The 27,723-nt window shown below is 46.4% G+C and overlaps 1 protein-coding gene and 2 pseudogenes across 1 annotated transcript; 2 read left to right on the plus strand and 1 right to left on the minus strand.

The window, feature by feature from the left end:
* Nucleotides 1–816: 816 nt before the first annotated feature.
* Nucleotides 817–10,134, plus strand: LOC136496571 (lipid phosphate phosphatase gamma-like). Its single transcript, XM_066492288.1, has 3 exons — nt 817–1,545; nt 2,949–3,159; nt 9,841–10,134. The coding sequence occupies exons 1-2, from the start codon at nt 1,069–1,071 to the stop codon at nt 3,153–3,155; spliced, it is 684 nt and encodes a 227-aa protein (XP_066348385.1). The 5' UTR covers nt 817–1,068; the 3' UTR covers nt 3,156–3,159; nt 9,841–10,134.
* A 200-nt stretch (nt 10,135–10,334) lies between these two features.
* Nucleotides 10,335–13,924, minus strand: LOC136496579 (uncharacterized; annotated as a pseudogene).
* A 320-nt stretch (nt 13,925–14,244) lies between these two features.
* LOC136464641 (protein PSK SIMULATOR 3-like) lies at nt 14,245–19,985 on the plus strand (annotated as a pseudogene).
* The last annotated feature ends 7,738 nt before the right edge of the window (nt 19,986–27,723 follow it).

Here is a 27,723-nt window from a genome sequence, read left to right on the forward strand (position 1 = left end):
ATACGGACAGATCTCAACTCCTCTAAACGGATTCGGCTTCGAATACGGTCAAAAAATATCCGTACCGTTTTCATCCATACTCGCAGACTCGCAATCTCTAATAATAATACTCCCTCTTCCCTAAAAAAAAACTCCCTCAGCCCTAAAATACTTATCTTACAGTTTCAAAAAAAATACTTATCTTACAGTAGCATTTAAATTTTATTCTAAAATATGATTGTTCTTACTTCATAATGCACATTTCTCTTTTCTTAATTAATATTTTTTCTTTTTCCTCACTTAAGTCCTGTGGCGTGTGGTAATGTGGTGTGTTTCTTGGAGCACCGAGCACCTTAGAAAAATCATAATTTTTTACGGAATTAAATAAAGATAATTTTTATATGAAAATTATAGACCTCGACGAGATCTACAACTTTCTAGTTTTGAGTTTTTTATTTAAAGTCGTTAAGATGCTCAAAAAAATTAATGATATATTTAAACTTAAGAGTATTTTCGATTTTTCACACCTATAATTTGACGGTGTTAGAGCCTAGACTGACGGTAATGGCATGAAGGGCACAAAAAATTGGAGCGGTGGTACCGAATACCGTTGAACTTTCCAGAGACACACGGAGCGTCACGCCCTTTGAAATTCCTGTGAAAAAACTCTATTCCAAACTGGGCTAAACATTTTAAAACTGAGAAGACTAGTAGTATCATTTTTCTGATCCCCTTCGTCAATTTGAAGTTCTGATGAAATCAATCGTTTGATGCCGAATCTCCAATTCATCCGTCGTGTGCTCGCTCAGTCCCTCTAGCCTTTTCCTTCTCCCTCACCACGCGGCTTCGCCTCCCTAGTCTGGCACGTTCGTCTGGCTCAACGGACCACGACGCGTCCCGTCCCCCAACCCAGCACCAGGCTCCAGCTGCAAACACGCGGAGGGCGCAAATCCCCGCGATCTCCACGCCAATCGGAGCAGCGAGACGTCGCCGATCGATTCACCACCGGACCCCAATCCTAAACTTTCGCCGGGAAATCACATCTTCTCGATTCCTCCGCGACGCGGACCGCAAGGCGAGAGCGCGACGATGTCCGGAGCGGCGGACTACCAGGAGATGGCGGCGTCGTTGCCGCCCTCGCTGAAGGCCATCCCGCTGACGCACGTCCGCTACCGCCGGGGCGACCCGTTGGGTCTCTTCCTCGCGTGGGTCTCCCTCGTCCCGGTTTTCATCAGCCTCGGTGGTTTCGTCTCCCACTTCCTCTTCCGTCGGGAGCTCCAGGGCCTCTGCTTCGCCGCGGGGCTCCTCGTCTCTCAGGTCCTCAATGAGCTCATCAAGCACTCCGTCGCGCAGTCCCGCCCGGCGTACTGCGAGCTGCTCGAGGCCTGCGATTCCCACGGTTGGCCGTCCAGCCACTCGCAGTACATGTTCTTCTTTGCCACCTACCTGTCGCTCCTGTCCCTCCGCCGGTCGCGCGCGCGCCAGGTGATCGCCGCCGTGCCATGGCCGCTTGCCTTCCTCACCATGCTGTCCAGGGTCTACCTAGGCTACCATACCGTCGCGCAGGTGAGAGCCCCTGAATTTCGGATCCGATCTGACTAGATGTGCTTTTTGTTCAAAAATGGTGCACCCCTACATAATCAGTTGGAGGTTCTCCTGCCTCACTTAAAGTCTTAAACTGTGGTGCCCTGTGACAAATGAAATGAAAAATTCGAAACCTTTATGTGCTTTGAGGAAATTTTGCTACTTTAGACATTTTTAAGGGGGTGGGGTCTTTGTTTTGAAGTGAAAGTTCGCCAAGATTGAAAATTCACGTGTGTTTGCTAAGGAACATAGGACAGAAGTACTAAAGATCAGCAGCATGACAAAGTGACAACAAACCCTTGTAGTCCTAGCAAGTTAGACCATGCCAGCATGGAAACTACCCTCTCCATTTAAATTGTAAGTCATTTTAGTTTTTCTCCTAAGTCAAACTTGTTTAACTTCGACCAAATTTATAGAAAATATATTATCTACAGTATCAAACGAATGATCTATCAAAATATTTTTTATGGTGTATCTAATGAATTTGTTTTATGTTGTACATGTTTGTGCATTTTTCATTAAAAAATAGTCAACGCTGGAGAAGTTTGTCTTATGACAAAGCTAAAACGACTTGTGATCTGGAACGGGCAAGTTAGACCATGGCACTTTCCATAACTATGCTATTTGTCCTAACCTTAGCTGATGGAAACAGAAACTCAGATGCATTAAAAACAGTTTGGATTCGAAGAAAGCTGCTGCAGCCTGCAGAAAAGTTAGTGAGTCGTGTTTGAGGGGGAAAAAATGAGTCAACACTGTTTTACTATCTTGACGGAAAACTGTGAAAGGATAATGTCCATAATAAATATTTATGAAACGAGCATCCAAATTCTAGTAATTCGTTGTTTAGGTCAGAATCGAAGGGTGGGCCTGGTGCAAGCGGTAGAGTCTTACCGCCTGTGACCAGAAGGTCCCGGGTTCGAGTCGTCGTCTCCTCGCATTGCACAGGCGAGGGTAAGGCTTGCCACTGACACCCTTCCCCAGACCCCGCACAGAGCGGGAGCTCTCTGCATTGGGTACGCCCGTTGTTTAGGTCAGAATCATGAATTGTCTCCCTGTTTTTTCTGGATACAACCGTGCATGTATACCCAATTGAATGCATTTATCTGTATTGAAAAGTTCTTATCTCTTTTTCTCTATATCAAAAAGCTGTGTGGCATTTGTTTCTGCAGGTGTTTAATAGTGCTTACCTCTGTATCAATCTACTTAGCATTAGGTATCATTTAGTGAGATGTCAATAACAATGTGTTCATTTACATCGGTTACCTGCCTCAAAAACCTGCTTATTTGAAAGAGAAGTGGTTCGATGTGATTGTTCTTACTCTAGGCGAAGTGTGGCACATAGCTTCTCAAAACTGAAATGAGTTTCAATTGATAAATTTCATCAGGTTTTCGCGGGAGCAGTAGTGGGCCTCGTGTTTGGTGCTATCTGGTACTGGATTGTCAATACCATGCTTGTTGATTACTTCCCAATGATTGAGGAGAGTGCAATCGGGAGGTGGTTGTACATCAAGGATACATCTCATATTCCAGATGTGCTCAAATTTGAGTATGATAACGCAAGGGCAGCAAGGAAGAAAGTTGCTACTGATTGAGCTTGTAAGTCGAGCATATTTAATTTTGTTTGGCTTGTAGCAGATATTGTGCATACATGAAGTACTGTACCTGCAAATCGCAGCTACTTTATGTTAGGATCGAAGTGTGTACCTTTCTGTGACCGTAGGATCGGGTAAGCATCCTCGTCTTCTCCGTGGATGCACCGCAGCGGGTAGACGCCGATGCCGCGGTGTAGAAGGCGTCTAGCGCGGTGGAGACGATCACCAGTGGCGCTGTGGTGACCCGTAGTGGTATGGTAGTGATCCTGTAGGGGCGACGGCGGTGGCAGGGCACATCCCGTCGCTGGCAGCAGCTCTTTGGATCGGTTTAGGGTTTACTGTAACGGGATGGTGGCTCCGTTCAACCTCGTGACCCGAGCCAAATTCCCCACTCCTCTATATATATGTGCTGTGCGACAGGGGTCCATCAACCAGTTAGGGTTGGGCTTCCCCGATCAGGGAGCAGAGGCTGGGCCTATTGGTGGAGATCAACTAACATTCTCCCCCTTGATCTCATTCCATCTTTCACTTTCATATCATTTACTTTTGTTCATTCCATTACAGATTAGCTCATAGAGCATGTCTCATCGTCACGGTCCATTGCCGATAGACTTAACAGCTACAACTCACTACTCTGTTCTGAAATAGATACTTATCTTTAGGTCTTCTTTTGTCCAGGAATTTTATAGGCTTTCCCTTAAACCCATGCTAGCTACATGTTCTCTGAACATCATGTTCTCTGAACACGTTGGGTGGTAAGCCTTTTGTAAGCGGACCCGCGAGCATCCTTTCTGTACTTATATGCTCAAGACTTATGACTTGATCCCGGACTTTATCTTTCACAACATAATACTCTGTCAATGTGTTTGGCAGCACCACTTGACTTATGTTGTGAGCATCCTGTACTGTCAGATTATAATCGCAGTATTACTTTAGTGGTCTAAATATGTCGTCAACCACCTTCAAACTGGGTATGAACTTCGTTAGTTAGTTCACCTGCCCGTTGCCTCATAACACGCTACAAACTGTCATACATTGTGGACGATGTAGTGACAGTTTGCTTTGAGCTTTTCCATGAAATAGCTCTCCTTTGCGAGATGATAGAAAATCCACGTCTGGATATGCATTCACTCTCGCATAATCAGAATCTGAATATCCCACCATGTGGAGTGAATCAGATCTTCTATATGTCATCATGAGGCCTTTCGTTCCTTGCAAATAATGCAAGACTTTCTTTACTAATTTCAGTGTTCTATTCCAGAATTGCTCTGGAATCTGCCAAGTAAAACCCGGTAGTAAATGCCAAGTCAGGGCGCGTACATACTTGAGCATGTTGCAAGCTTCCGACAGCTGAAACATATGGAACCACTTTCACTTTATCGATTGAGCTCATATTGGTTCCTGGGGCATTTAAAATCCCCATATCTGTCACCCTTGACTATAGGAGCAGGTGAGGAACTATATTTGTGCATACTGAATTTTTTTAAGATCTTTTCCATGTATGCCTTTTGTGACAGTCATTATACCCTTTTTTCTTCTATCTCGGTGAATTTCGATCCCTAGAACGAACGAGGCTTCGTCAAGATCTTTCATATCAAGTTTTGAGGACAAAACTTCTTTGTCTCCTGTAGTAGACTGACATCACTACTAGTAAGTAAGATGCCATCTACATTCAAGACAAGGAAGATAAACTTTCCATTCTTAAACTTTGCATAGACACAATTGTCCTCTACATTCTCTTTTAAAAAACCCAAAATTCTTTATTGACTGATCAAACTTCAAGTATCACTGTCTTGAAGCTTGCTTTAATCCATAAATGGATTTCTTTAGGCGACATCCTATTCTTTCTTTTTCTTCCATGACAAAACCTTTCGGTTGTGCTATGTAAATATTTTCCTCCAAGTCTCCGTTGAGAAATGTCGTCTTTACATCTATCTGATGTAATTCTCAATCGTAATGTGCCACTAATGTCATTATGATTCTGAAGGAAACTTTACATGAGACTGGAGAAAATGTCTCATTGTAATCAATCCCTTCTCTTTGTATAAAGCCTTTTGCCACAAGTCACGTTTTATATGTTTCTATATTCCCTTGAGAGTCAAGTTTTGTTCTGTAGACCCATTTACAGCATACTGTTTTGGCTCCTTTAAGAATTATTTCCAAGTTCCAAACTCTATTGGCATTCATCGATTTCATTTCATCTTCCATGGCCTCAAGCCACTTTGATGAATGATCACTTCTCATGGCTTCTTCAAATGAGGTGGGATCATCCTCCATTTGGAATTCATTAGTGTTATATACTTCATAATCAGCAGAAATAGCTGATTTTCTAATTCTTTGAGACCTTCTAGGGGGCCTCCACATTTGGCACATCTACTGTTTGAGGTTGTTGTTGCTCCCCATCATGTGTGGCAATAGGTTCTATAGGATCCTGAAGAACAGGTTTTTCATTTTCATTCATTGTTGCCACAGGTGGAATAACAACAGATGCTGACACCATAGTATCTTGCACTGTCGGTGCAGCGACAGCATGTAGTGAGAAAATTGGCTCGTGAATCATTGGAGTGGGCGCATACACCCGCTTCACTTCAAGGATAATTTCTCGAGCTACCATGCTCCCCCTCATTTTTTCATCTTCTAGGAAAACAGCGTGTCTCGTTTCCATAAACTTTGTATGTCTCTCTGGACAGTAGAAACGAAAACCTTTTGACTTTTCTATGTAGCCAAACAAATGGCAACTTACTATTTTGGGATATAACTTTCTAATGTTTGGGTTAAATACTTTAGCCTCAGCAGGGCTCCCCCACACACACGCAAGTGGTTTAGTGATGGTACACTTTCTGTCCACAACTCATACGGTGTTTTGGACACCGACTTACTTGGTACTCTTTTGAGAATATGAATGGGGTTTTTAACGCCTCAATCCACAGGCTCAACTGTAAGGTGGAGTAACTTATTATATTGCCCACCATATCCATCAGGGTACGATTGATTCTTTTAGCTACTCTATTCTGCTGAGGTTCACCCGGTATAGAATACTGGGCTATTATGTCATTCTTTTAGGGTATGCCGACCGTAGTACTCCCCCACGGTTGGACCTAACTATCTTAATCTTTAATATCTTAAATTTATCCAATGTTTCTGTTCTTTCTTTGATTGGATAAATATAGCCATAATGGGAGTAATCAACTGTGAATGTTATGAACGAATCATAACCATCAACACTCTTTACAGGAAAGCTGATCACAGATGTCTGTGTGAATAATCTATAAAATTCCTGCGCTTCGTTTGTCATCTTTCTTTACATACTTTCCTTTTATGCATTCTCTGCATTGTTCTTAATCTGAGAGCTCTAATGGAGAAAGAATATCACTCTTAACTAGTCTTTCTATTCCCCCCTCGAAATATGGCCTGAACGATAGTGCCATAATTTCGACAACGTGTCGTGAGCTCTCTTATACCACCATTTTCAGATTAACTTTCTGTTACTAGCTGCTTTATTAGCTAGGTGGCATATGTCTTTGAAGAGTCAGTGAACTGACTCTTTATTCTATCGAGGTACTCAGTGACCGTGTCACACACTGGGATTAAGCCCACAATTGCAGGTTCAATCATGTTCTTTATCACAGCCAAACATCTCTTGTTGGTGGTGACCCACTTCCTATGCTCAAAACTCAAAAGTCATAGGACACCTTTTAGGATTCAAAATCCCTTTCTTTAGTTGCCCAAGTGGCATCATTCTCTTTTGTCTCCCTCACCGGTGCCACAATCTCAGTGGAACACGGTGAGGTGACTACCCAGTCCACCTCAGACAAGATGAAAAACCAGGTCAAAACTTTTCTTAACATAAAAATAACACCATTTGCATGTCTTGATTCCAACGTTGGTCAAAATCAAAATATACAACTATTCTTATACACTAATTCTACATCACCGTTGGGCAGAAATAGAATTAATGCATAAATCATTAACTTTTACAACTGTTCTCATAAACTAATTCTACATCACCGTTGGGCAGAAGTAGAATTAATGCATAAATCATTAAAATTATCAACTTTTCTTATACACTAATTCTACATCACCATTGGGCAGAAGTAAAATTAATGCATAAATCATTAAAATTATGATATTGTTATTAACAACGTTGGTCAGAAAATAACAACATCATAATCATGTTAAATCTCTTTTTTTCCAATTAAATACCACATTGATTCAAAATAACTGGAGAATCAACATTTTCTTTGGCTGTGGAAAAACAATCTTTTCCTTGAATTTTATCCACAGGGAAAATTGCTTTTTCTATTTTCTTTAATCCATTAATCAATTTCCAAGAAATAAACATTTACTAGAAAAAAAATCTGTTTTTCTCCAGTTAATTATCACGTCGGTTCAAAATCACTGGAGAATATACTTTTTCTTTAGCAGCGGAAAAAACTCTAACTCAATTTCTTCGATTTTACCCACAGGTAAAATACCTTTTTCTATTTTTCTTTTGAGCCAATTTGCATTTTCAATTTTCCAGGAAGTAAAAACTTTTCTGGGAAATAAAAATGAAAAAGACTCCTTCGTTTTGGGCTCAAAACCCCGGCAACAGTTCGGCCCAGCTTTACTCTCAGGCCGGCCCAAAACTGGCTCGCCGGCTCGGCCCAGCTTTCCGCGCGCGCGCAGGCCGCACCCAGGCCATAACCTGGGCCTGGGCTGGCAAAGTCGCGTTACCGCGCGCGCTCGCCTGGGCTGCGAGTCGGCCCGTGCATCTGGCGCCGTTGGATCTGATCGGATCTGATCGGACGGTCGAGCGTTCGTTTCGGGTGAATAAAAACCCGTCGACGGTCGCGTCCTCCCGAACCCTAGTTTCATTTGTTTCGTAGCTCTCTCTCTCTTCTTCGCCGCTCTCTCCTCTCTCTACCTCATCTCTTCTCAGAGGTAGCACAACCATGAGTTGATCGAGAGCGAGACGGCGAGAGCGACGACGGTGGAGCGGCCATGGCGCCGTCGCCGGCCCCCTCGCCGGCGCGCGTGCTCCCCAACGAGTGAGCACGCCGCCGTCGAGCGGCCTGGCCGCGGCGCCCCCTTGGCCGAGCCCGGCGAGCCAGCTACCCCCGCTCGGCTTCTTCTCCCGCGCCGGCGAAGGGACAACCCGACGCACGGCGAGGTAGATCCACCCTTTCCCCTTCGGATTTGTATTGTTCTTCTTCCTTTTCTTTTCGAGTTCATCTGAATGGGAAACTAGGGTTAGGGTTAGGGTTCCGACCCTTCTTTTTCTCTTCTTCCCCAATCGGATCTAGATGTTGTTTGCTTTTCTTTGTTTGACCGATTGGGGTTAGGGTTCGTGTGCCGACCCCTTTTCTTTATTCTTTTTCTTTTCGCTTGAATTTCCTTTCTTTTCTTTTCGGATTTGATTCCGATTGGGATGAGGGGGTTAGGGTTCCGAATCTCTTCCCTTCCCCTTCTTCCCCCTTCCCCATCTTCTTTTGGGATTAACCCGATTTGGGATGGGGTTACAAATTAGGGTTAGGGTTTTGATTGAACCTTTTCTTTCTGAATCTCTTCCCTTCCCCTTCTTTGTTCAGATCCGTAAGGAACTTCTTTCTTTTCTTAGATCCGAATTGGATCTGTTCTGTTCTTGGGTTAGGGTTCGGCTTTGTGAGCCGAGGGCCCTATCTCTTCTCTAATCCGAATGGATCTTATTTTCTTGCCGCGCGCCGGCGAAGACGTCGGTGTGGCATGACCGCCAGTTAGTGACTTCCGCCACCCCCGGTCTCTTTTCAGTTTCTTTTACCCGGTTAGGGTTAGGATTACACAGAGGCAACCGGCTCTGGTACCATTGTTAGGATCGAAATGTGTACCTTTCTGTGACCGTAGGATCGGGTAAGCATCCTCGTCTTCTCCGTGGATGCACCGCAGCGGGTAGACGCCAATGCCGCGGTGTAGAAGGCGTCCAGCGCGGTGGAGACGATCACCAGTGGCGCTGTGGTGACCCGTAGTGGTACGGTAGTGATCCTGCAGGGGCGACGGCGGTGGCGGGGCACATCCCGTCGCTGGCAGCAGCTCTTTGGATCGGTTTAGGGTTTACTGTAGCGGGATGGCGGCTCCGTTCAACCTCGTGACCCGAGCCCAATTCCCCACTCCTCTATATATATGTGATGTGCGACAGGGGCCCACCAACCAGTTAGGGTTGGGCTCCCCTGATCAGGGAGCAGAGGCAAGGGCCCAGGGCCTATTGGTGGAGATCAACTAACACTTTACCCCCCTTATACTTGACGCTTTTGAATGAAAACCCACAATTCCTAGTCCAGCAATCTTTCAAATTCTTGTTCCGAATGTTTTGCTGAATGCCAATTTAGTCGTGAACATGCTATTCTTGATATCATTCGAACTAGCTAGATACATTGGAAGTTATTGTTAGTCCTATTTGCAGCTCCAAAAATCATCGCCGTGTATCGAACTCCACAGTTTATCAATATATTGGTTTTACGAATACAAGTTAAACACCTACATCAAGGAGTATCGCATTATCAAATTTTGCCTATCAAACTTCACCTCAGTTTACCTTATACCATTTCAATTACTTTCACATTATAGTCTCTATTTTTTCCTGGCAACTAAATTGGTTGAGCATTTACCATGTGACATTACTTGACCTCAACCTTTGAACTGTTCTTCATATTTTCTTATGTCTATGCAGGTTATGCTTCTGGATTGCATTTTGATGTTGTTAAGGCGATTATAAGAATATGTGTGGCATGATATTTCCTTCAGTTATGCTACACGAGGGCACATCTGCACATGTAGCAGCAACATTCAGTAGAAGAAATGCTCACTAGAACTTGTTGGATTTAGCTCTTCCTGGGAATACGCCACTGTTTTTTCCCCTTATTAGTCACTAGCCAGACATTATTTTATTAAAGGTTGTGCGATTATAACTTGATAATTGCTTACATTTCAAAAATGACTTGAACAAATACGTGAGTTCATCTCTGCAGCCTAGCGTCCATACATCACTGTTTCGTTGGTTCTTTGTATATATATGTCAACTGCAATTTGTGTTGAAACATGAAGAATACAGGAATGATGGATCAATTCCAGAATTTTGGACAACAAAGGATAACTCATTAGATTACCGTCTATCCAAAATAAAAGATGTTTTAGTTTTTAACACAATAGTTAAGAGAAAGCATGGAACAAAATGGCCACTTATTAAGGCCAAAACGGGAACAGAAGATCAGAGGAATCAACACACCGGCAATGTAACAGCCTTTGTCTCAAACGAAAACAAGAAAAGGAACAGCCGAGAGCTGAGTGTGTAACAATACCGAGTTACTTGTAGAGGAATGCACCTCTAGGCTCTAGCTACAATCTCAAAAGGCCTGAGATGGACAGTAGGTTGACAGCTGAGTGTGTGTTAAATGTGCCCAGAACTCCCGCAAACACAAGCAAAACAGGATATAAGTAACATATGCATTTCTCAGGCTTCAGAAATCTCGGCAAGCTGTAGCTGGCACCAACGGTATATTGGCAAGCACACCAAGCACAAAGTGCTAAGACTCTTGACTTGTCGCTGACGCATCTTCTTGGCTAGAAGGGGCATCTGGAATACTGGCGGAGGGGCCTTGTTTCCTTTCTGCCTGTAGTGATCGACACAGGGATTCAAGCTTCTCCTTTTGATTTTTCAATTTCTCTATTTGCTTCTTCGTTAGCTCACGCTGCAGAGGCATCGCAAATGGGTCGAAGTTAGCAAATACCACTTATATAATGCAGGATCAACTGGCACAAGATTTTCCTAGTATGCACAGAAAGACAAATGTCACAAATCTAACTCTATAAGCTAGAGAACTGATCCTAATTTTTTAAACACGGTAAAGGAGATCAATGTACTGTGATAAGAAGGCAGGCAGGTATAGTTGTCGAAACTGTGGTCTCAACATAGCAACCTGGTTTAGTACAGCTAGGAGATAGCTTTTGCGATGCACACATTACCTCTTCAATGAGCTTCACAAGAGCAATATCTGAGTTCTCGCATTTTCCCTTCAGAAATTCATTCTCCTTCTTAAGATTCTTTATCACCGAAATCATCTGATGAAAAAGATCATATGAGACTACTTCAGTCAACAACAACTGTTGACAAGTAAAGCAGATACAATGATATTGAACATTATGTAGAGCATACCTTTTCCATCTCCTGCTTGTAAGTTTCAAAGACTTCATTGCTTTTTGACAGGGCATCCTGATAAAGGTATAACCAAAAAAAGGATTAAAGCGCTTCAAAAGACATCCCGTGCTCAAACTTTTAAACCTTCACCTACAAGGGCAAAAATGGCCACTACTAAAGCGGGTAAAGTGCACGAGTAGTTTTACATTTTTCGTTGGGTTTCATATCTAACCTACACCAACTTGATTTGGACCAAAGCCACGTGTTGTCATTATCGTCGTCAGTTCGTCACCTATTGGGGGACCATTTGGAACCTGGAAATGGTCTTAGAAGTGAAAGTACCTGAAAGTGTTGAAATCTTTCTCCATCAGAAGCTAGTTGCAACCGCAGGTTCTTCTCAGTAGTCATAAGCTGAGAAACTTGCTCAGCATACAACTGCATTTGGGTATGTTCCTGAGCAGCCTTCTCTTGATGTTGTTGAAGTCTCAGATCAGCAAGCTCAAGCTCCAGCGTTCTCTCTTTCAACTATACATGTCATAACAAGTTAACCAAGAGCACAACAAATAGCATTTAAAACTAGTAAGAACAATATTGTCATACAAATATCAATGAGACTTCAAGATCTATTAATACATAGGATATACATAGCATACTTGGTGAGCATATTTCTGCTGAGTAATGTCATATTGATCAGCAAGGTCTTTGAGTTTACTTCTCAACCTACAAAAGCAACAAGTGTCAGTGTACTGGACTAGAAATGTCAGAAGGCAACGAGTTGCTACCAAAATCAACTAATGGAACTCCTAATATTCAAGATATGAATAAGGTTAGTAAAATTACATATTGTTCTCTTCTAGCTGAGCAATGGACAAAACTCTCTGCTCCTCAAGCTTGGCACTGACACCCTACAAAAATATCATGAAAATTTGATAAATAAGAGCTAAAACTTAGACATACAAGCAAAAAAGAATGAAGGAACTTGTATATGTTTATCATATATCATAACCAGATGATGTATTTTGAGCTGTCAACCTTTATGGCGTTATCAAATTTTTCAGACAATTCCATACGCATGTTCTGTCCCTCCGTCGATACCCTTCCGCACTCTTCCTGAGACAAAGATGCTAAAATGGTATAATAATTGAACAAAAATGAAAAGAACTCTTTTATACCACTTTGATTCAAAGTTCAAATACACTGAACATACCTTTAGCATTTTGTTTTGACGCTGAAATTCCCTACAAAGAGATTCTAGTCTTTCTTTGACTGCAATGGCTGCAAGGACCCAAATTTAAATGACAAATGTTAAGTAGATGAATTCCATGAGCACAATGTGCACACACCAGTTCATATGCAACAATCAAACTACACATAATTTTTAGCGACACTGGATTATCTATGCTACTAAGAAGTTTTAATTAACATCTTAATACATGGACAATTGGACATACAGGGTCATACATTCGACCAAAGAAACACACATGTTTTGTCAGCGAAGATATAAAGAAGAATCACAAAGGGAGGCATGCACTCATTAAATTCAACTGTACAACGATCACATATTCAAGTAATAAACTAACCTGCATCCCTTTCTGCAACCACTCTGTGGTATTGCTGGGCCAGTTCAAACAACTCTCTGTCCTTCTCGAGCTTGCTACGCTTCACGACCTTTCGTTTCGGCTCGCCGCTCCCCTACAAAAGCAAGTAAATCAATCCCAGTTCACAAAGACAATTTCTTCTTGCAAACGTTTATATGATATTATGTGATAAACAATCTTGACCACCTTTTGAGCAGTTGGAGCGCCCACTTGCTCTGATGCACAGTTCTCCTTCAAGGATTCTTCACCTGTCAAAAGGAACAGCAAAACATGGTAAGGAAACACAGCCCCTAAGGTACATTTGGAGCTCAAACTCCACCGTGATGAAAATCTTAATTTTTCTATGTTTACACTGAACCGCTAGAGGAATGGCTACCGTTCAGAAATAGTAACTAGGATCAGGAGGCTAATGGTGAATGAAAAAATAAAATCGAGAGAGGACTACAGAGGATCACCTCTTGAAGCGCCGGCGGGTCCGCGCTCCCCTAGAGCGCGTTCCGGCTCCGCAGCAGCGGCCAGAGAAAGTGTGCCCAAGGCTTCAGCAGCGGCGGCCGAGGAGGCAGATGCAGGAAGGGAGGGATCGCTTAGGGTTTCCTCACCGCCGGGGTTGGTAGCGGCGGGGCTATCGGAGTCGAGCGCATCATCAGCGATGGGCGCGGAGGAGGGAGAAGCGGCGTCCGTGCCTGAGGTCTCGACGTCGGGGACGAAGCCGTCGGGGAGGGAGTTAGCCTCCGGGAGGCGCGTCACCGGCGAGCCTTCCATTGCGCGTGTGCCACTGCGATGCTCTCCTTTCTCTCTTTTTTTAGGGTTTATTATGGGGAGAAAATGGAGAAAGAGTGCTGGGAATGGGATACGAGGAGAGGGCGCGATGCGGCTTGTTCAGATCCCCGCGAGCATGGAGGCCGCGGCTAGCTCGCCTGTGCTACGAGGTGGACGCCGGTGCCGCTGCCTCGCTGAGCAGAAGCTGCTCGCCACCGCCTCGCCCTCCCTTTCCCCGAATTCTCTCTTCTTCGGGAGGTTTTGGGGGGAGGAATGTCTGGGAGTCTTTTACTCGTATGCCATTAAAAAAGATGGTCTAATCGTCTATGTTTCTAAAAAGTTCGATCTATCGTCAGTGTCCAAGCTCGAAAAACTTTTCTCTCTCACGCCATTCTGTCCGCCTTCTGTTCGATTTGCGCCGTTTGGCTGTCCTGACGAGTGGGGTCCGCTGTGGCAAATGACCTCAGTTGCCCCTTGCCGTTGGAATTAGAGGTGTAGGCCATGTTGACCGGTATTGACCGCTCTCCTCATCTGGCTCGACTCCTCCGCTCCCTCCGCTCGACTGCCTGCCCAACCGACCTAGCTGCCTGCCCAGCGGAATCCCTTCTTCATGTCCGGTGGTATAACAAGCCATTGAGGAGAGCAGGCGGGGAGCTTCGATCAGGCAGGGGCGTTGCAGGATCGTGAACTAAGAGAGCGAGGGGGATTCATCATATATAGTTCACCCATGGTTGTGCAGAAGCCGTGGCTGCCCGTCTACCTGCGGCTGCCGGCGGGCCCGCAGGCGTCGCTGGGGATCCTGGCGTTCGAGGCGGCGGCGGCCATGTCCAAGCTGCTGTCGCTGCACCGGTCATTGTCGGACCAGGAGGTCTCCCGGCTGCGCTCCGACGCCATGCGCTCGCCGGGCGTGGTGTACCTCAACTCCACCGACCAGGCGTTCCTCCTCAGGCTGGCCTGCGCCGAGCTGGTCGTGTCGCTGGACGCCGCGGCAGCCGCCGTCGCGCGCCTCGGCCTGCGGTGCGGCATCGACTTCGGCGGCGTCTACGCCTGCCTCAAGGCCGATGCCCCCGATGCGAGCCTCGACCCGCTCGTGGCCAAGGGGCTCAGGGTGAAGGCCAAGAAGATGGAGCGCCTCGTCGCCGCCACGGCCAGGCTCTGCTCCGAGATGGAGGCGCTCGACGAGCTGGAGTCCGCCGAGCGGAAGATGAGCGTCTGGGGATGGAGCCGCCTCAGCGGCCCGATCCCACAGCACCCACAGGCGGCTGCGGCGGCGGCCCAGCAGCAGCAGCAACAACTGGCCGGGGATTCACCCGGCGCGGAGTCGCTCCTGCAGGAGCTCAAGACGCAGCAGCTCAAGGTGAAGCGCCTCAAGGAGGAGTCCCTATGGAACCAGAGCTACAAGAAGGTCGTCGGCCTCATGGCGCGTGCCGCCTGCGCGGTGTTCGTCCGCATCTGCTCCATCTTCGGCCCATTCGTCCCTGGCCTCCCGCCAACGCTGCCATCGGCCACCATGGACAGCGTCCAGACCCGACTGTCGAAGCTGCTGCACCCGCGATCGGGGAAGGCGAAGGCGTCGTCCGGGCCGATCACGCGTCGGGAGGGCCCGTCCCGCGTGCACCCGCCGATGACGAGCAACGCGTGCCCGATCATCGGGCATCCCCCGCCGGGCCAGCAGAAGTCCCCCTCCAACTAGCGCAAGCTCCTTGACGCGCCGCCTAGCATCGTCGGCGGCGCGGGGCTGGACCAGCAGTACGCGAACGTGATCGTGTCCGCGGAGGAGCTACTGCGGATGGAGGCCGAAGGCCACCAGGAGGAGGCCTCCGCGGAGCGCGCCGAGATGTACGAGATGCTCCCCGCGAAGCTCCGCGCGGCGGTGCGGTCCAAGCTCCGGGAGTGGTGGCGCGACCCGGGCCCGCTGGACGAGGCCCTGGCACGCGGGTGGAAGGACGCCGTGGACCGCATCATGGCGTGGCTGGGCCCAATGGCGCGCGACATGGTGCAGTGGCAGGCAGAGCGGAACATGGACCGGAGGCGCCGGTTCGACGGCGCGCCGCGCGTGTACGCGCTGCAGACGCTACGGTGGGCGGATGTCGATGTTTCACCATCGATAGCCTGCCACGGGGGTACCCGGGGCAGTATGTTCGGGCTTCGGCGTATGCTGAACTCGATGGTTAACGCAAGAGACAGTCGATTTATCCTGGTTCAGGCCCTCGATCGTAGATCGAGTAATAACCTTACGTCCAGTCGGCGTTTAGCCTTTGCATTGGATTGATTGTGATGTGTTGTGTTGTACAATTGTCGTCCTCTTCTCTCAGGAGCCCTGCCCTCCTTTATATAGTCAGGAGGCCAGAGTCCTAGTCTGTTTGCAATGAGATTTCCTAGTAGGATTACTTAATAGTTCTCCTACTAAGATTACATGGGAAGAATCCTAGTTGGACTAGATCTTCTCTCTCCCTTGCGGGGTATCCTGTGGGTCCCGCATCGACAAGCCCCCGAGCACTTCATGGTTGAGCTCTGAAAGTCTCGCTTTGCTCCTTCAAGTCTTGTTGAGTAGGAACAAAATGTCATCCGAGTGCTTTCTGGAGTGAAACCTTGTAGTGCTTTTTGGGATCTTCGAGTGGTGAGTGCTTTTTGAAGAAAAAGTATATCCATCTGGTTGTAGCCCCCGAGCCTCTTGCTATTTGGAACAAGGAGCTAGAGGATCTTATCTTGAAGTTGCTCTGATTGTTCGTTGAAGCTTTATAAAAAAGAACTCGAATATGGCTCGTTCCGGGTTCTTTTTGTCGTAATGTCTTGAAGTGGTCTGTGTTGGGGAAGTCTTTTGGTGACGTGCGCTTTTTCGAAGAAAAAGTGCACTCACTGAGTGTAGCCCCCGAGCCTCTTGCTATTTGGAACAAAAAGTTGGAGGGTCTTGAACCTTTATGTTGTTTGAAAATTTGTGTTCTGAAGTAGTCCCCGAGACTTGGATTATGTCATCATCCGAGTAGTTTTGCGGTATCTTTCCGAAGCGGTCCTTTAGTCTTGGATTAAACCATCATCCGAGTAGTTTCGCGGCATGCAGCCTCTGAGCTTAAGCTTATGTCCGGGTTCTTTTTGGGTGGATGCTTGCAAAAGTTGGAGGGTCCAGATTCTTGTCTTCAAAAAATTCTGGGGCTATGTATCCCGCAGCCCCGTGCTTTCTCCGAGTTCTCCTCTTTAGAAAAGAAGTCAGATGAAGAGAAGAGTCTTGATGTGTCGTCGTCGTTGTAGTCTTGAGTATCTTGTATTCTTGGTCCTTTGTCTTTGGTTCCGAGCCTCCGGGAGTAGTTGAAATGAAGGCCGAGCTCCCTAGCTTAGTGTTGATTAAGCTATGATGCTGGCCGAGCCCCCGAGCGTATATCCGTGTTGTTTTGTTCAGGAAGAACTCGGATGCGAGGTCTTGGCGTATTCTTTAATAGTCTGCTGTTGTTAGATGTAGTTGTATGGTGGTGGTTGAGTGTAAATGCCTTTTGTTCACGGGTTGTACTGTGCTGGTATATTCTTCCGAATATGCCCGTCTTCGAGTATTGTTTCCTCTCGCCTGAGTCATCCATTATTGAGTCCTATCTTTTCACTGTGTCCTTTGTTAGGCTTATTTCGTTGGTACTCCTAGTCCATGTGCGCCGCTCCTTTGGTCTATAAATACTGTTTCGGAGTGCTTGTTTTCATCCATTGGACATTCTGTTGAAACCTTCGTGGTCATGAACATGGTAGTTTGTGAAGTAGAGCAGCCCCTGGGCATATTTTGTAGTTCCTGTGTGTCTTGTCGTAGCTGGAGGAAGTCTTGTGATAGGGATTAGAGGTAGGCTAATCCCGCGACAGCATTGTGCCAGGATGTACGTGGCGGTAGTTGGAGGAAGTCTTGTGATGTGGGCTTCGTTTCTTCATCGGGCAGTTCTGGGTTGATCCTCGTCGCCTGTCCTGAGACTGTCTGGTGCAGATCAACATCATATCCAGCATCACATCGGTCTTGGATAGACAGATGTCCGCCGGCCTTCTCTGCTCCATGTTGTCTTGCCGTGCTGCCGATTTTCGCCTTGGATGCACTGGGTCCGTCCTTTGAAGAAAACAGTGTAGCTGATGGCGGTTTGTCCTTCCGAGTAGCAATTTGGGACACGTAGTCGTTCCAGAGCCTAGCCGTGTCCGTGTTCCTCTTTGCTACTTTGCTTTTTGTGGTGCCGAGTTCGTTGGGTCTTGTAAGATTTGTAATCTTCTATTTTTGAAGTCACTTGTAATGTAACGAATCTTGTCTTCTGAGTTGTCTTTTACTTTTCTGCTGTGATCCCTGTCGTTCATGAGATTACTGAGTTCTTTCTTAGATAACCGGGTTCCTTCGTTCCTTGTGAGGTAGCCCTTTCTTTCTTCTTGGTTCGACGAGTTGTTCTTGTAGCGATCTGATAGCCCTGCCGTGGTGCTGGACGGATAAGTCTGAAATCTGCCCGTTGGTTTGTACCGTTGTGTGGATTTGTGCCCTCCGTCATTTTAGCTGCGTCGGTAAATGGACCGTTGCGTTCTCACACAGTGTTTTAACGGGCCTTGTGGGCCGTTTTTATTACTGAAAAATCTATATAAAGACCTTTTATCTTCCTTTCCCTTGCTGCCTAGCTCTTGCCTTTAAACCCTAGCTTTCAGAAATCCACCGCCGTCATCGTCGCTGTCACCCGAGCACCATCATCCTAGCTTCATTTTCCTTAGTGCCTTCTTTGCTTCCGCCAGTCCATGGGAAAGAAGAAAACCGCAAGCAAGTCTCAGGCGACCTTCGTGGACGAGGAGTCATCCCTTTCTTTGATCGAAAACCAGGAGTTCGTGGCCATGAGGGCTGCTCAGAAGGTTTGGCCGGCTCCAACAACAAGCGAAGACCAGCTGCACGAGCTCGTTAGCGACGGCTTGATCCAAAGTAAAGTCATCGCTGAATGGAGAGTTCCGGGCGAGCATCGGGTTCCAGCTCCGGGTCCTGGTGAGATTGTCCTCTTCGTTTCCTTTGTCCGCGCCGGACTTTGCCTTCCTGCTTCCGCCTTCCTTCATCAGTTTCTTGGTTATTTTGGGGTTAGTCTGAACCATCTAACCCCCAATGCCGTTCTCCATCTTTCTGTTTTCGTTCATCTTTGTGAAGCTTTCCTTGGAATCCCTCCTTCTCTATCTCTTTTTCGCTTTTTCTTTCGTCTGAAACCTCAACCCCGCCATGAAGAAACCAGCGTTCTTGGCGGTTGCGGGATTCAGTTTCGTCAGGGTCTCAAGATTAAGTTTTTTGACTATGACCTGGTCGATTCTGTAAAAGATTGGCGTGCCGAGTGGTTTTACGCTGCCAATTTGATCCCTTCCCTTGTCGTTCACTCTGGATCTGGTCCTGTGGTAAATGACCGATGGGACAAGAAACTTGAGTCACTTGCTGAGATTCAAGTGATCCAGCCACTCCTTGATAGGATTAGTATGCTGAAACAACAGGGTTTGACCGGCTTCGGTATTGTTTCGAGCTTTCTTCGTCGCCGGGTTCAACCTTTGAAAGAGCAGGAGCACCTTGGCTTCGAGTATTCTAGGGCCGAGGATCCTTCACGCATGGTCCCAGCTCTTGAGCTGACCGGTGAGGAGGTACTCGAGCGTCTCCAGAAGATGCTGAAAGGAGTGAGCATCATTCCTCCTGCTGTCTCCGAGTTCTCAGCTAACAACCCGCCCCCAGCTGTGAGTTGTCTATCTTTTTGTTTGAGTACTTTATGTACTCTTGCTGCATCTGTTCTTGCTTAGCTTTTCTTTGTCTCGGTGTTTTATCCTTTTTTGCAGGAGCTTGGGCGGAACTTTGTTGACCCGATCCCTCTTGATGCTCTCCCCGCTGTGGCGGAGACTGGGGATAAACTTGCTGGAACTTCTACAATTAGTAAGTCCCAAACCTCTATCGCCCTTCCTGGGGTTTCTTCCGGATTTGTTGACGTATATGGAGAATATGTTCCTCGTCTAGTCCCTCGCGGTCCTCGCAGTGTCCCGAAGAGGGGGCGAACGGATGGGTCTTCATCTGGCCTGCCTGTCTCCAAGAAGCCTTGCAAACCAAGTACTCCCTCAGGTACTCCAGTTGTTGCTAGCATGCTCTTAGGTGAGCACATTTAATACTCTTTGTTCCTTTATTTTCCTGTTTCTCTCTTGAACCGAGTACTTTTTATCCTCTTTTCAGCAGGTGCTCTGGTTTCCTTGGCTGAGGAAGAAGAGGATGATGAAGTACCCCTCATCATGTGGCGGTGAGTTGTTTTCCATATTCCTGTCGCATTGAATTTCTCTTCTTCGTCTTGACTTTTAGTCTTGAATTTTTTGAAGTAATCGGAGGTCGGGTGTGAGTCCTTCCGAGGCTCCCGCACCGACTTCTTCTGAAGCTCCAGTGTCGAGTTCTTTGGTAGCCTCTGTCCCGAGCTCTACCGCTCCTCCAGTGCGGAGTTCTTCCACGGCTCCAGCCCCAGCTTCTTCCGCGGCTCTGTTGTCGGCTATCCCGCTCCCGTCGCCGGGTGGCGGGGATGTTTTCGCCGTCGTGGTTCCCCCTACGAGGCCTTCTTTTGGCTTCGCGAAGAAGAAAGTGGTCGGGTGAGTAAATTCTGGCTTTTATCTTTTTGGCTTCTATCTTCCTTCTTCTGGTTCTTATTGGTGCTTCCTGTTATCACTTTTTAGTGTTTCGTCTTCTCTCGTTTCTTCATCGACTTCTTCTCTGCCTCCTGCCGTGCCAATGAGTTCCGAGCCTCAGGACTCACAACATTCTGTTGATGAAGTTGCTGCGGGGGCTTCGGAGCTACCTAGCGAAGTTGTGGACTTGGCCGCTCCGGAGGTGACTGTGGCCGTCGTGTCGGGTCCTTCTAAAGGTTTGGCTCCGGCTTCCCTGGAGGTTGCTTTGGTCGCTCCTTCTTCGCCCCAGCTGGCCTCTCCTTCTCCTTCTCTTGCTTCCGGCGGTCCCTCTTTTTCCGGTGACGTGGTGCAGCAGTTCGATGCCACCCATTGGTTATCGGAGCTGACCACAGCTTGGGGGAGCTTGTTGACCCTCGCGACTTCTTTTGGTGAAAAGCTCCAGGTAGGTTTTACTGCCACTCCTTTTTTGCGTGCTTGTTTTTCTTCTGTCCTTACGCCTTGTTTCTCTTTGCCCCTTTTTGCTCAGTCTTTCTCTCGTGATCATTCTGGCTTCTTTTTCTCATCTGAGAATGAGAGAAAGTTGTCTTCTGAGGTGGACGCTCTGAAAGCCGATCTCGACCTTCTCCAGGCTGAGTTGGAGATAGAGCGTCAAATGCACCAAAAGGAGAAGACCCTTCGTGCCCGGGTTGTGGAGACGGAGAAGCAGAGAGACGCCGCGGTGGAGTCTGCGAAGAATGAATGCAAAGGTGCTGCGGGTTCTGCCTGTTTCTTCTTGTATTTTGACTTCTTTTTTCGCTGACTTGTTCTTGGGTGTCTTGTCTAGTTCTCCGAGTTGAGAAGCAGAAGCTCTCGGAGAGTATCGATGAAATAAAGGCTCTTGTCCGCTCTAGTCATAATAAGGCTGAGGAGGTAATTACTCATGCTGAGGAAGAACTCGCCCTTGCTAAGCTGATTAGGCGCGGAGCTGACAGAGATCTTGTGCAGGCCCAAAAAACTATTGAAGGCTTGTCCGGGAAGCTGGCGACGGCTACTGAAAATTGGAACATTTTGTGGAAATCTTTTCGTTCAGTAGCCGATGTTCTCCGGACTCCAGCGGATGACAGGCAATCTTGGGCGCAGTTCATTCCCTGGATTCTGACTCGTTTCCAAGAGTTCGCGAAGAAGTGTGCTCAAGTATGTACCAAGAATGTGCTGGCCCAGGTCCGGGTCCTTGCTCCAGAGGCGCCTCTGTCCAAGATAGCAGAGGAAGCTGAAAGCCAGGAATACCTTGACACTGTTGAGAGGATGGAGCTTAAGGTCGAAGGTTTAGCCAGTAGAGTTGTAGACAGTCTAAATATTGACATTTCCCTTTCTGATGACAATGCCTGATCCGATTGACCATCCCCTTGTAATATTACACTCTTCTTTAAATGAAGATTCTTTATTTTCGTTGATGTATTCTTTGCCTGGGTGTGGTCGAAGTTACTTGACTTGCTGAGTACTTTGTCCTGTTTTCGTCTCTGCTCCGCAAAACAACTCTGTGCGTTATCTTGACGAGACTCCTCGATTTGTCGAGTACTTTTCTTTTCTTTCTATTTTGTGATCCGTCGAGTGCTTTGTCCACGCTATGACTTGTTAGATGTAAATCTTTGTGTTGATATCTTTCGTCCGCGCTATGTAAAAACGACTCGGCATAGAATGTTGCCTTGACGAACTTCGGCATCCGAATGCTTTTTTGAGTGGCGCTTGTGCTTTTCTGAGGAAAAAGTATTCCTATCTGGATGTAGCCCCCGAGCCTCTTGCTTTTCGGAACGAAGAGCTGGAGGGTCTTTTGAAGTTCAATTTCGATCGACTAGTTTTAGGTGTTAGCTTTTAGCTACCCTCATTGGTTTGCTCAAGCGTCTTTTCAGCTATTTTGCTCTCGTCCGGGATGCTCAGGCATGTTTTCAGCCATTTTGCTTTTTGTTTTGGGTGTTAGCTTTTAGCTACCCTCATCGGCGGGCTCAAGCGTCTTTTCAGCTATTTTGCTCTCGGCCGGGATGCTCAGGCATGTTTTCAGCCATTTTGCTTTTTGTTTCGGGTGTTAGCTTTTAGCTACCCTCATTGGCGGGCTCAAGCGTCTTTTCAGCTATTTTGCTCTCGTCCGGGATGCTCAGGCATGTTTTCAGCCATTTTGCTTTTTGTTTCGGGTGTTAGCTTTTAGCTACCCTCATCGGCGGGCTCAAGCGTCTTTTCAGCTGTTTTGCTCTCGGCCAGGATGCTCAGGCATGTTTTCAGCCATTTTGCTTTTTGTTTCGGGTGTTAGCTTTTAGCTACCCTCATCGGCGGGCTCAAGCGTCTTTTCAGCTATTTTGCTCTCGGCCGGGATGCTCAGGCATGTTTTCAGCCATTTTGCTTTTTGTTTCGGATGTTAACTTTTAGCTACCCTCATCGGCGGGCTCAAGCGTCTTTTCAGCTGTTTTGCTCTCGGCCGGGATGCTCAGGCATGTTTTCAGCCATTTTGCTTTTTGTTTCGGGTGTTAGCTTTTAGCTACCCTCATCGGCGGGCTCAAGCGTCTTTTCAGCTATTTTGCTCTCGGCCGGGATGCTCAGGCATGTTTTCAGCCATTTTGCTTTTTGTTTCATGAAAACAACTCGTTGAAAATCATGACAAGACATGCTGTAGATGAATATCATCTTTATTGATCATGAATATAAACTAATACATATGTTGTTGAAGAATATTGTCCTTCGTCAATTGTGAGCGTTGGTCCCTTGTGGCTTGCATATCTGTTTTTTCTTGAGTTGTTTTTACGCGTAGAATCTTCTTAGCTGGCTGATGTGCCATGTATTGCTGACTTCTTTTCCATCTTCGGTTATTAACTTGTATGTGCCTGGTCCAGTGACTTTTGTGACAATGAACGGACCTTCCCATGGACTGAGTAGCTTATGTCGTCCGTCAGTTTTTTGTATCCTTCTTAGCACTAAGTCTCCGACTTGTAGTGATCGAGGATGGGTACTCTTGTTGTAGTGCCGTCTTAAACCTTGTAGGTATCTGGCTGATTGGAGGGTAGCGTTTACTCTGACTTCTTCTGAGCTGTCGAGTTCTAATCTTCTTGTGTGTTCTGCTTCTCCTTCATCGTATTGTTCTATCTTTGGTGATGTCCAGATCAAGTCGGCGGGCAGTACGGCCTCTGACCTGTAAACTAGGAAGAAGGGTGAGTAGCCTGTTGCTCTGCTTATTTGAGTTCGTAGCCCCCATACTACTTTTGTTAATTCTTCAATCCATTTGGACCCATAGTCCACTAGTTCTTCGTATAACCTTGGTTTTAATCCAGCTAGTATGAGTCCATTAGCCCTTTCTACTTATCCGTTGGCTTCTGGATGTGCAACAAACGCATAGTCTATACTGAAACCACAGTCTTGTGCCCAGCTCTTGAATTCTGTAGCTGTGAAGGGGGAGCCTAGATCTGTGATGATTCGATTGGGCATGCCGAAGCGGTGCATAATGTCTTGGATGAACTCGACTACTTTGGTTGCGCTGTATTTCGCGAGTGGTTTGTATTCAATCCACTTAGTGAACTTGTCGATTGCTACGAAGATGTACTCGAAGCCGCCTTTTGCTTTCTTCAGGGGTCCTACTTGATCCAGCCCCCAGTAGGAAAAAGGCCAAGCGGGTGGGATGTAGATAAGATTGTGAGCTGGTACATGGGCTTGTCTTGCAAACATTTGGCAACCTTTGCATTTTCTGACAAGCTCTTCTGCGTCTTTCAAAGCGGTTGGCCAGTAGAATCCGGTGCGAAATGCTTTGCCAACCAGTGTCCTTGAGGCGGCATGATTTCTACAGCAACCTGAGTGTATTTCGTCTAGGATCTCTTTACCTTCTTCAAATGAGACACATTTTAGGAGTACTCCTGATGATGCTGCTCTTCTGTAAAGTCTATCTCCTACTAGAACGTAGTTTTTGCTTCTGCGAACAACTTGGGTGGCTTCTGCCTTATCTGCTGGCAATTTGTTTTCTTTGATATAGTCGATGAAAACTTGGCTCCATGAAGTGTTGATTACCAAGATCTGAACGCTTTTAGCCTGAATTTCATGTGTTGTTTCATCGGGTTGTTTGATAGAGGGAACTGATAGCTCTTCTATGAACACGCCGGGTGGAACCTTCGCTCTGTCTGATCCGAGCTTGGCAAGGACATCTGCTGCAATGTTGGAATCGCGTAGGACGTGTAAAATTTCTAATCCTTGGAAATGTTTTTCAAGTTTCCGTATTTCAGCACAGTAAGCACCCATGTTTTCTTTGGTGCAATCTCAATCTTTGTTGACTTGGTTGATGACTACTGCTGAATCGCCGTATACGAGTAATCTTTTTATTCCGAGGGTAATTGCCACTCGTAGCCCGTGGATGAGGGCTTCATATTCTGCTTCGTTATTTGTAGCTTGCCATAATATCTGAAGGACGTACTTGAGTTGTTTTCCTTCTGGGGAAATGAGGAGGACGCCTGCACCGGCTCCGCCTAGTTTGAGTGACCCATCAAAGTACATCTTCTAGTGGTTAAGGATTGTATCTGATAAAGGCTGTTGAATCTCTGTCCACTCGGCCACAAAATCGGCAAGGGCTTGAGATTTGATTGCCTTCCGCGGGGTGAAATTGATGTTAAGAGCTCCGAGTTCGACTACCCACTTTGATATGCGTCCCGTTGCATCTCTGTTGTGTAAGATGTCTCCGAGCGGGAAGTCTGTCACTATTGTGATCTGGTGGCTTTCAAAATAGTGGCGAAGCTTGCGTGAAGTGATTAATAGGGCGTAGAGTAGTTTTTGTACATGCGGGTACCGTATCTTTGATTCAGATAATACTTTGCTGATGTAATATACAGGTCGTTGTACTTTATACACGCGTTCTTCTTCTTCTCTTTCTACGACTACTACCGTGCTGACCACAGCAGTAGTCGCCGCAATGTATAACATCATGTCTTCGTCTTTCCTTGGGGGTGTGAGAATTGGTGAGGATGTGAGGTATGCCTTAAGTTTCTTGAAGGCTTCGTCGGCCTCCTTTGTCCATTCAAACTTGTCTGTCTTCTTTAGTAGTTTAAAGAAAGGTAACCCCTTTTCGCCGAGTCTTGATATGAAACGGTTGAGGGCCGCCATGCATCCTGTTAGTTTATGTACATCTTTGATACTTCTAGGTGGACCCATTTCTGTTATAGCTCGAATTTGCTTGGTGCTGGCTTCAATCCCGCGCTGACTGACTAGAAATCCGAGTAGTTGTCCTGAAGGAACTTCGAATACATATTTATTTGGGTTCAACTTCCATCTCCATCTCTTCAAGTTTTCGAATGTTTGCTCTAAATCTTCAATCATAGTGTCTGGGTTCTTTGTTTTCACCACTACATCATCCACGTATGCCTCCACATTTTCACCGATTTGATCCCCAAGGCAAGTTTGGATAGCTCTTTGGTATGTGGCACCGGCGTTCTTTAGTCCAAACGACATGGTCTTGTAACAGTAAGCACCAAACGGAGTAATAAAAGATATCTTGCTCTGGTCTTGTTCTTTTAATGCGATCTGGTGATACCCTGAATAGCAATCGAGAAAGGATAATAGTGCAGACCCTGCTGTTGAGTCGACTATCTGGTCAATGCGTGGTAGCCCGAACGGATCTTTTGGGCAATGTTTGTTGAGATCTGTGTAGTCAATGCACATACGCCACTCGTTTGTGTTCTTCTTCTGCACAAGGACCGGGTTTGCTAGCCAGTCTGGATGAAGGATTTCTCTGATGAATCCGGCTGCCATCAGTTTTGTGATTTCTTTTTTAATCGCTGCTTTTTTGTCGGGTGAGAATCGTCGTAGCCGTTGCTTTATAGGCTTGGAGCTTTCATTAACATCAATTCTGTGCTCAGCCAACTCTCTTGGGACCCCTGGCATGTCGGCCGGCTTCCAAGCGAAGATATCTTTGTTGTCCCGAAGAAAGTTGGTGAGCGCGCGTTCCTATTTTGCCGAGAGGTGAGCACTAATAGTGGCCGTCTTGGAGGTATCGCCAGTACCCAGGTCGATCTGCTTGACGTCGGCTTCTTTTGGTGGCGTGATGATGCTGGGCTTTTTAGCCGGTATTTCTAATTCTTCTTGGCTTATCTCTGTAGCAATTGTGGCTATTTCTTTTCTACTTTGGTCATCTTGTGCTCTGGCTGCAATCTGGATTGCTTGAACATCGCAGTCAAAGGCGCGTTTCAGGTCACTTCGAAGGGAAAGTACTCCATTAGGCCCTGGCATCTTGAGCAATAAATACGGGTAATGCGGTATCGCCATGAATTTCGCTAGTGCTGGTCGTCCAAGAATCGCGTGGTATGATGACTCAAAGTCCGCCACCTCAAATTTGATGAATTCCGTACGGTAGTTTGAGGGTGTTCCAAAAGTGACTGGTAGAGTAATTTGTCCGAGCGGCATGGCTGCTTTGCCGGGTACTATTCCGTAAAAAGGTGTGCTTGTTGGTGTGATCATCCCGGCGAGTTGTAGTCCCATCTTCCTTAGTGTTTCCGAAAAGATGATGTTGAGTCCGACTCCCCCATCGATTAATACTTTGGTGACAGTCATACCAGCAATAGTTGGATCTAGAACCAGTGGATAATGGCCTGCGTTTCCCACGCTAGTCCATTGGTCTTCTCTGGTAAATTGGATAGGATACTGTGACCAATTGAGATATCTGGGTGTAGCTGGTTTTGCTGTCATGATAGTCCGTAGTGCTAGTTTTTCTTGATGTTTGCTTCTGCAATCTGGAGCCCCTAAGAAGATCACTGCTACCGTTCCCCTGGGTTTTTGGAATCCTTTGTCCTCGTGGTTGTCTTCATCTTTTTTTTTATTGTCCTCTTTGGTGTTCTCCTTACTATCTTTTCTTGCGTATCAATCATTGAAAGTGTAACAATTTCCGATGGTGTGCCTCCCATTAGGGTGCAATGGGCAACGTATGTTTTCAATGTCATCATATCTTCTGGGTTTGGAAAACTTCTTTGATTTGTCGGCCATTGCCACGGTATTGTCTGGTCTACGTTTCCTTTCTTGATGTCTGCTATTTTGATAATTTTGCTTGTCCGGGTTGTCCTGGTTGCTTCTCTCCGGAAACCTCTCTCGTGTTTTTTCTTCTACAGTAATCATCTTTTCCACTGTTCGCCTGAATTCTTCATTGTTTCTTGGATTTTCTTTGCAGAAATCTTGAAATTGCCACCTAGCCATGATTCCGTGAGAGAAAGCTTCAATTACTTCTCGTTCAGTGATGTCATGCACTTGAGCCCGTAGTTCGCCGAATCGTCGATAGTAATTTCTGAGACTTTCGCCTCCCTTTTGCTTGAGTCCTTTCAGTTCTGCATGAGTGATTGGGTGTGTAATGATTCCTACAAAATTTTCACAAAAAGCTCTTTGCAAGTCCTCCTAATTTCTGATAGATCCTGGATTTAACTTGTCGAACCATTGGAGGGGCATAGTTTCTAGTGCC

Source organism: Miscanthus floridulus, chromosome 1 (genome assembly GCF_019320115.1).
Source record: "Miscanthus floridulus cultivar M001 chromosome 1, ASM1932011v1, whole genome shotgun sequence".
Classification (NCBI taxonomy): domain Eukaryota; kingdom Viridiplantae; phylum Streptophyta; class Magnoliopsida; order Poales; family Poaceae; genus Miscanthus; species Miscanthus floridulus.

What these genes read in the sequence shown, in the direction of transcription:
- LOC136496571 (XM_066492288.1), top strand. Translation starts at nt 1,069, where the DNA reads ATGTCCGGAGCGGCGGACTACCAGGAGATGGCGGCGTCGTTGCCGCCC. An exon ending in GCTACCATACCGTCGCGCAG is followed by an intron (nt 1,546 to 2,948) that starts GTGAGAGCCCCT and finishes AAATTTCATCAG; the next exon opens with GTTTTCGCGGGAGCAGTAGT.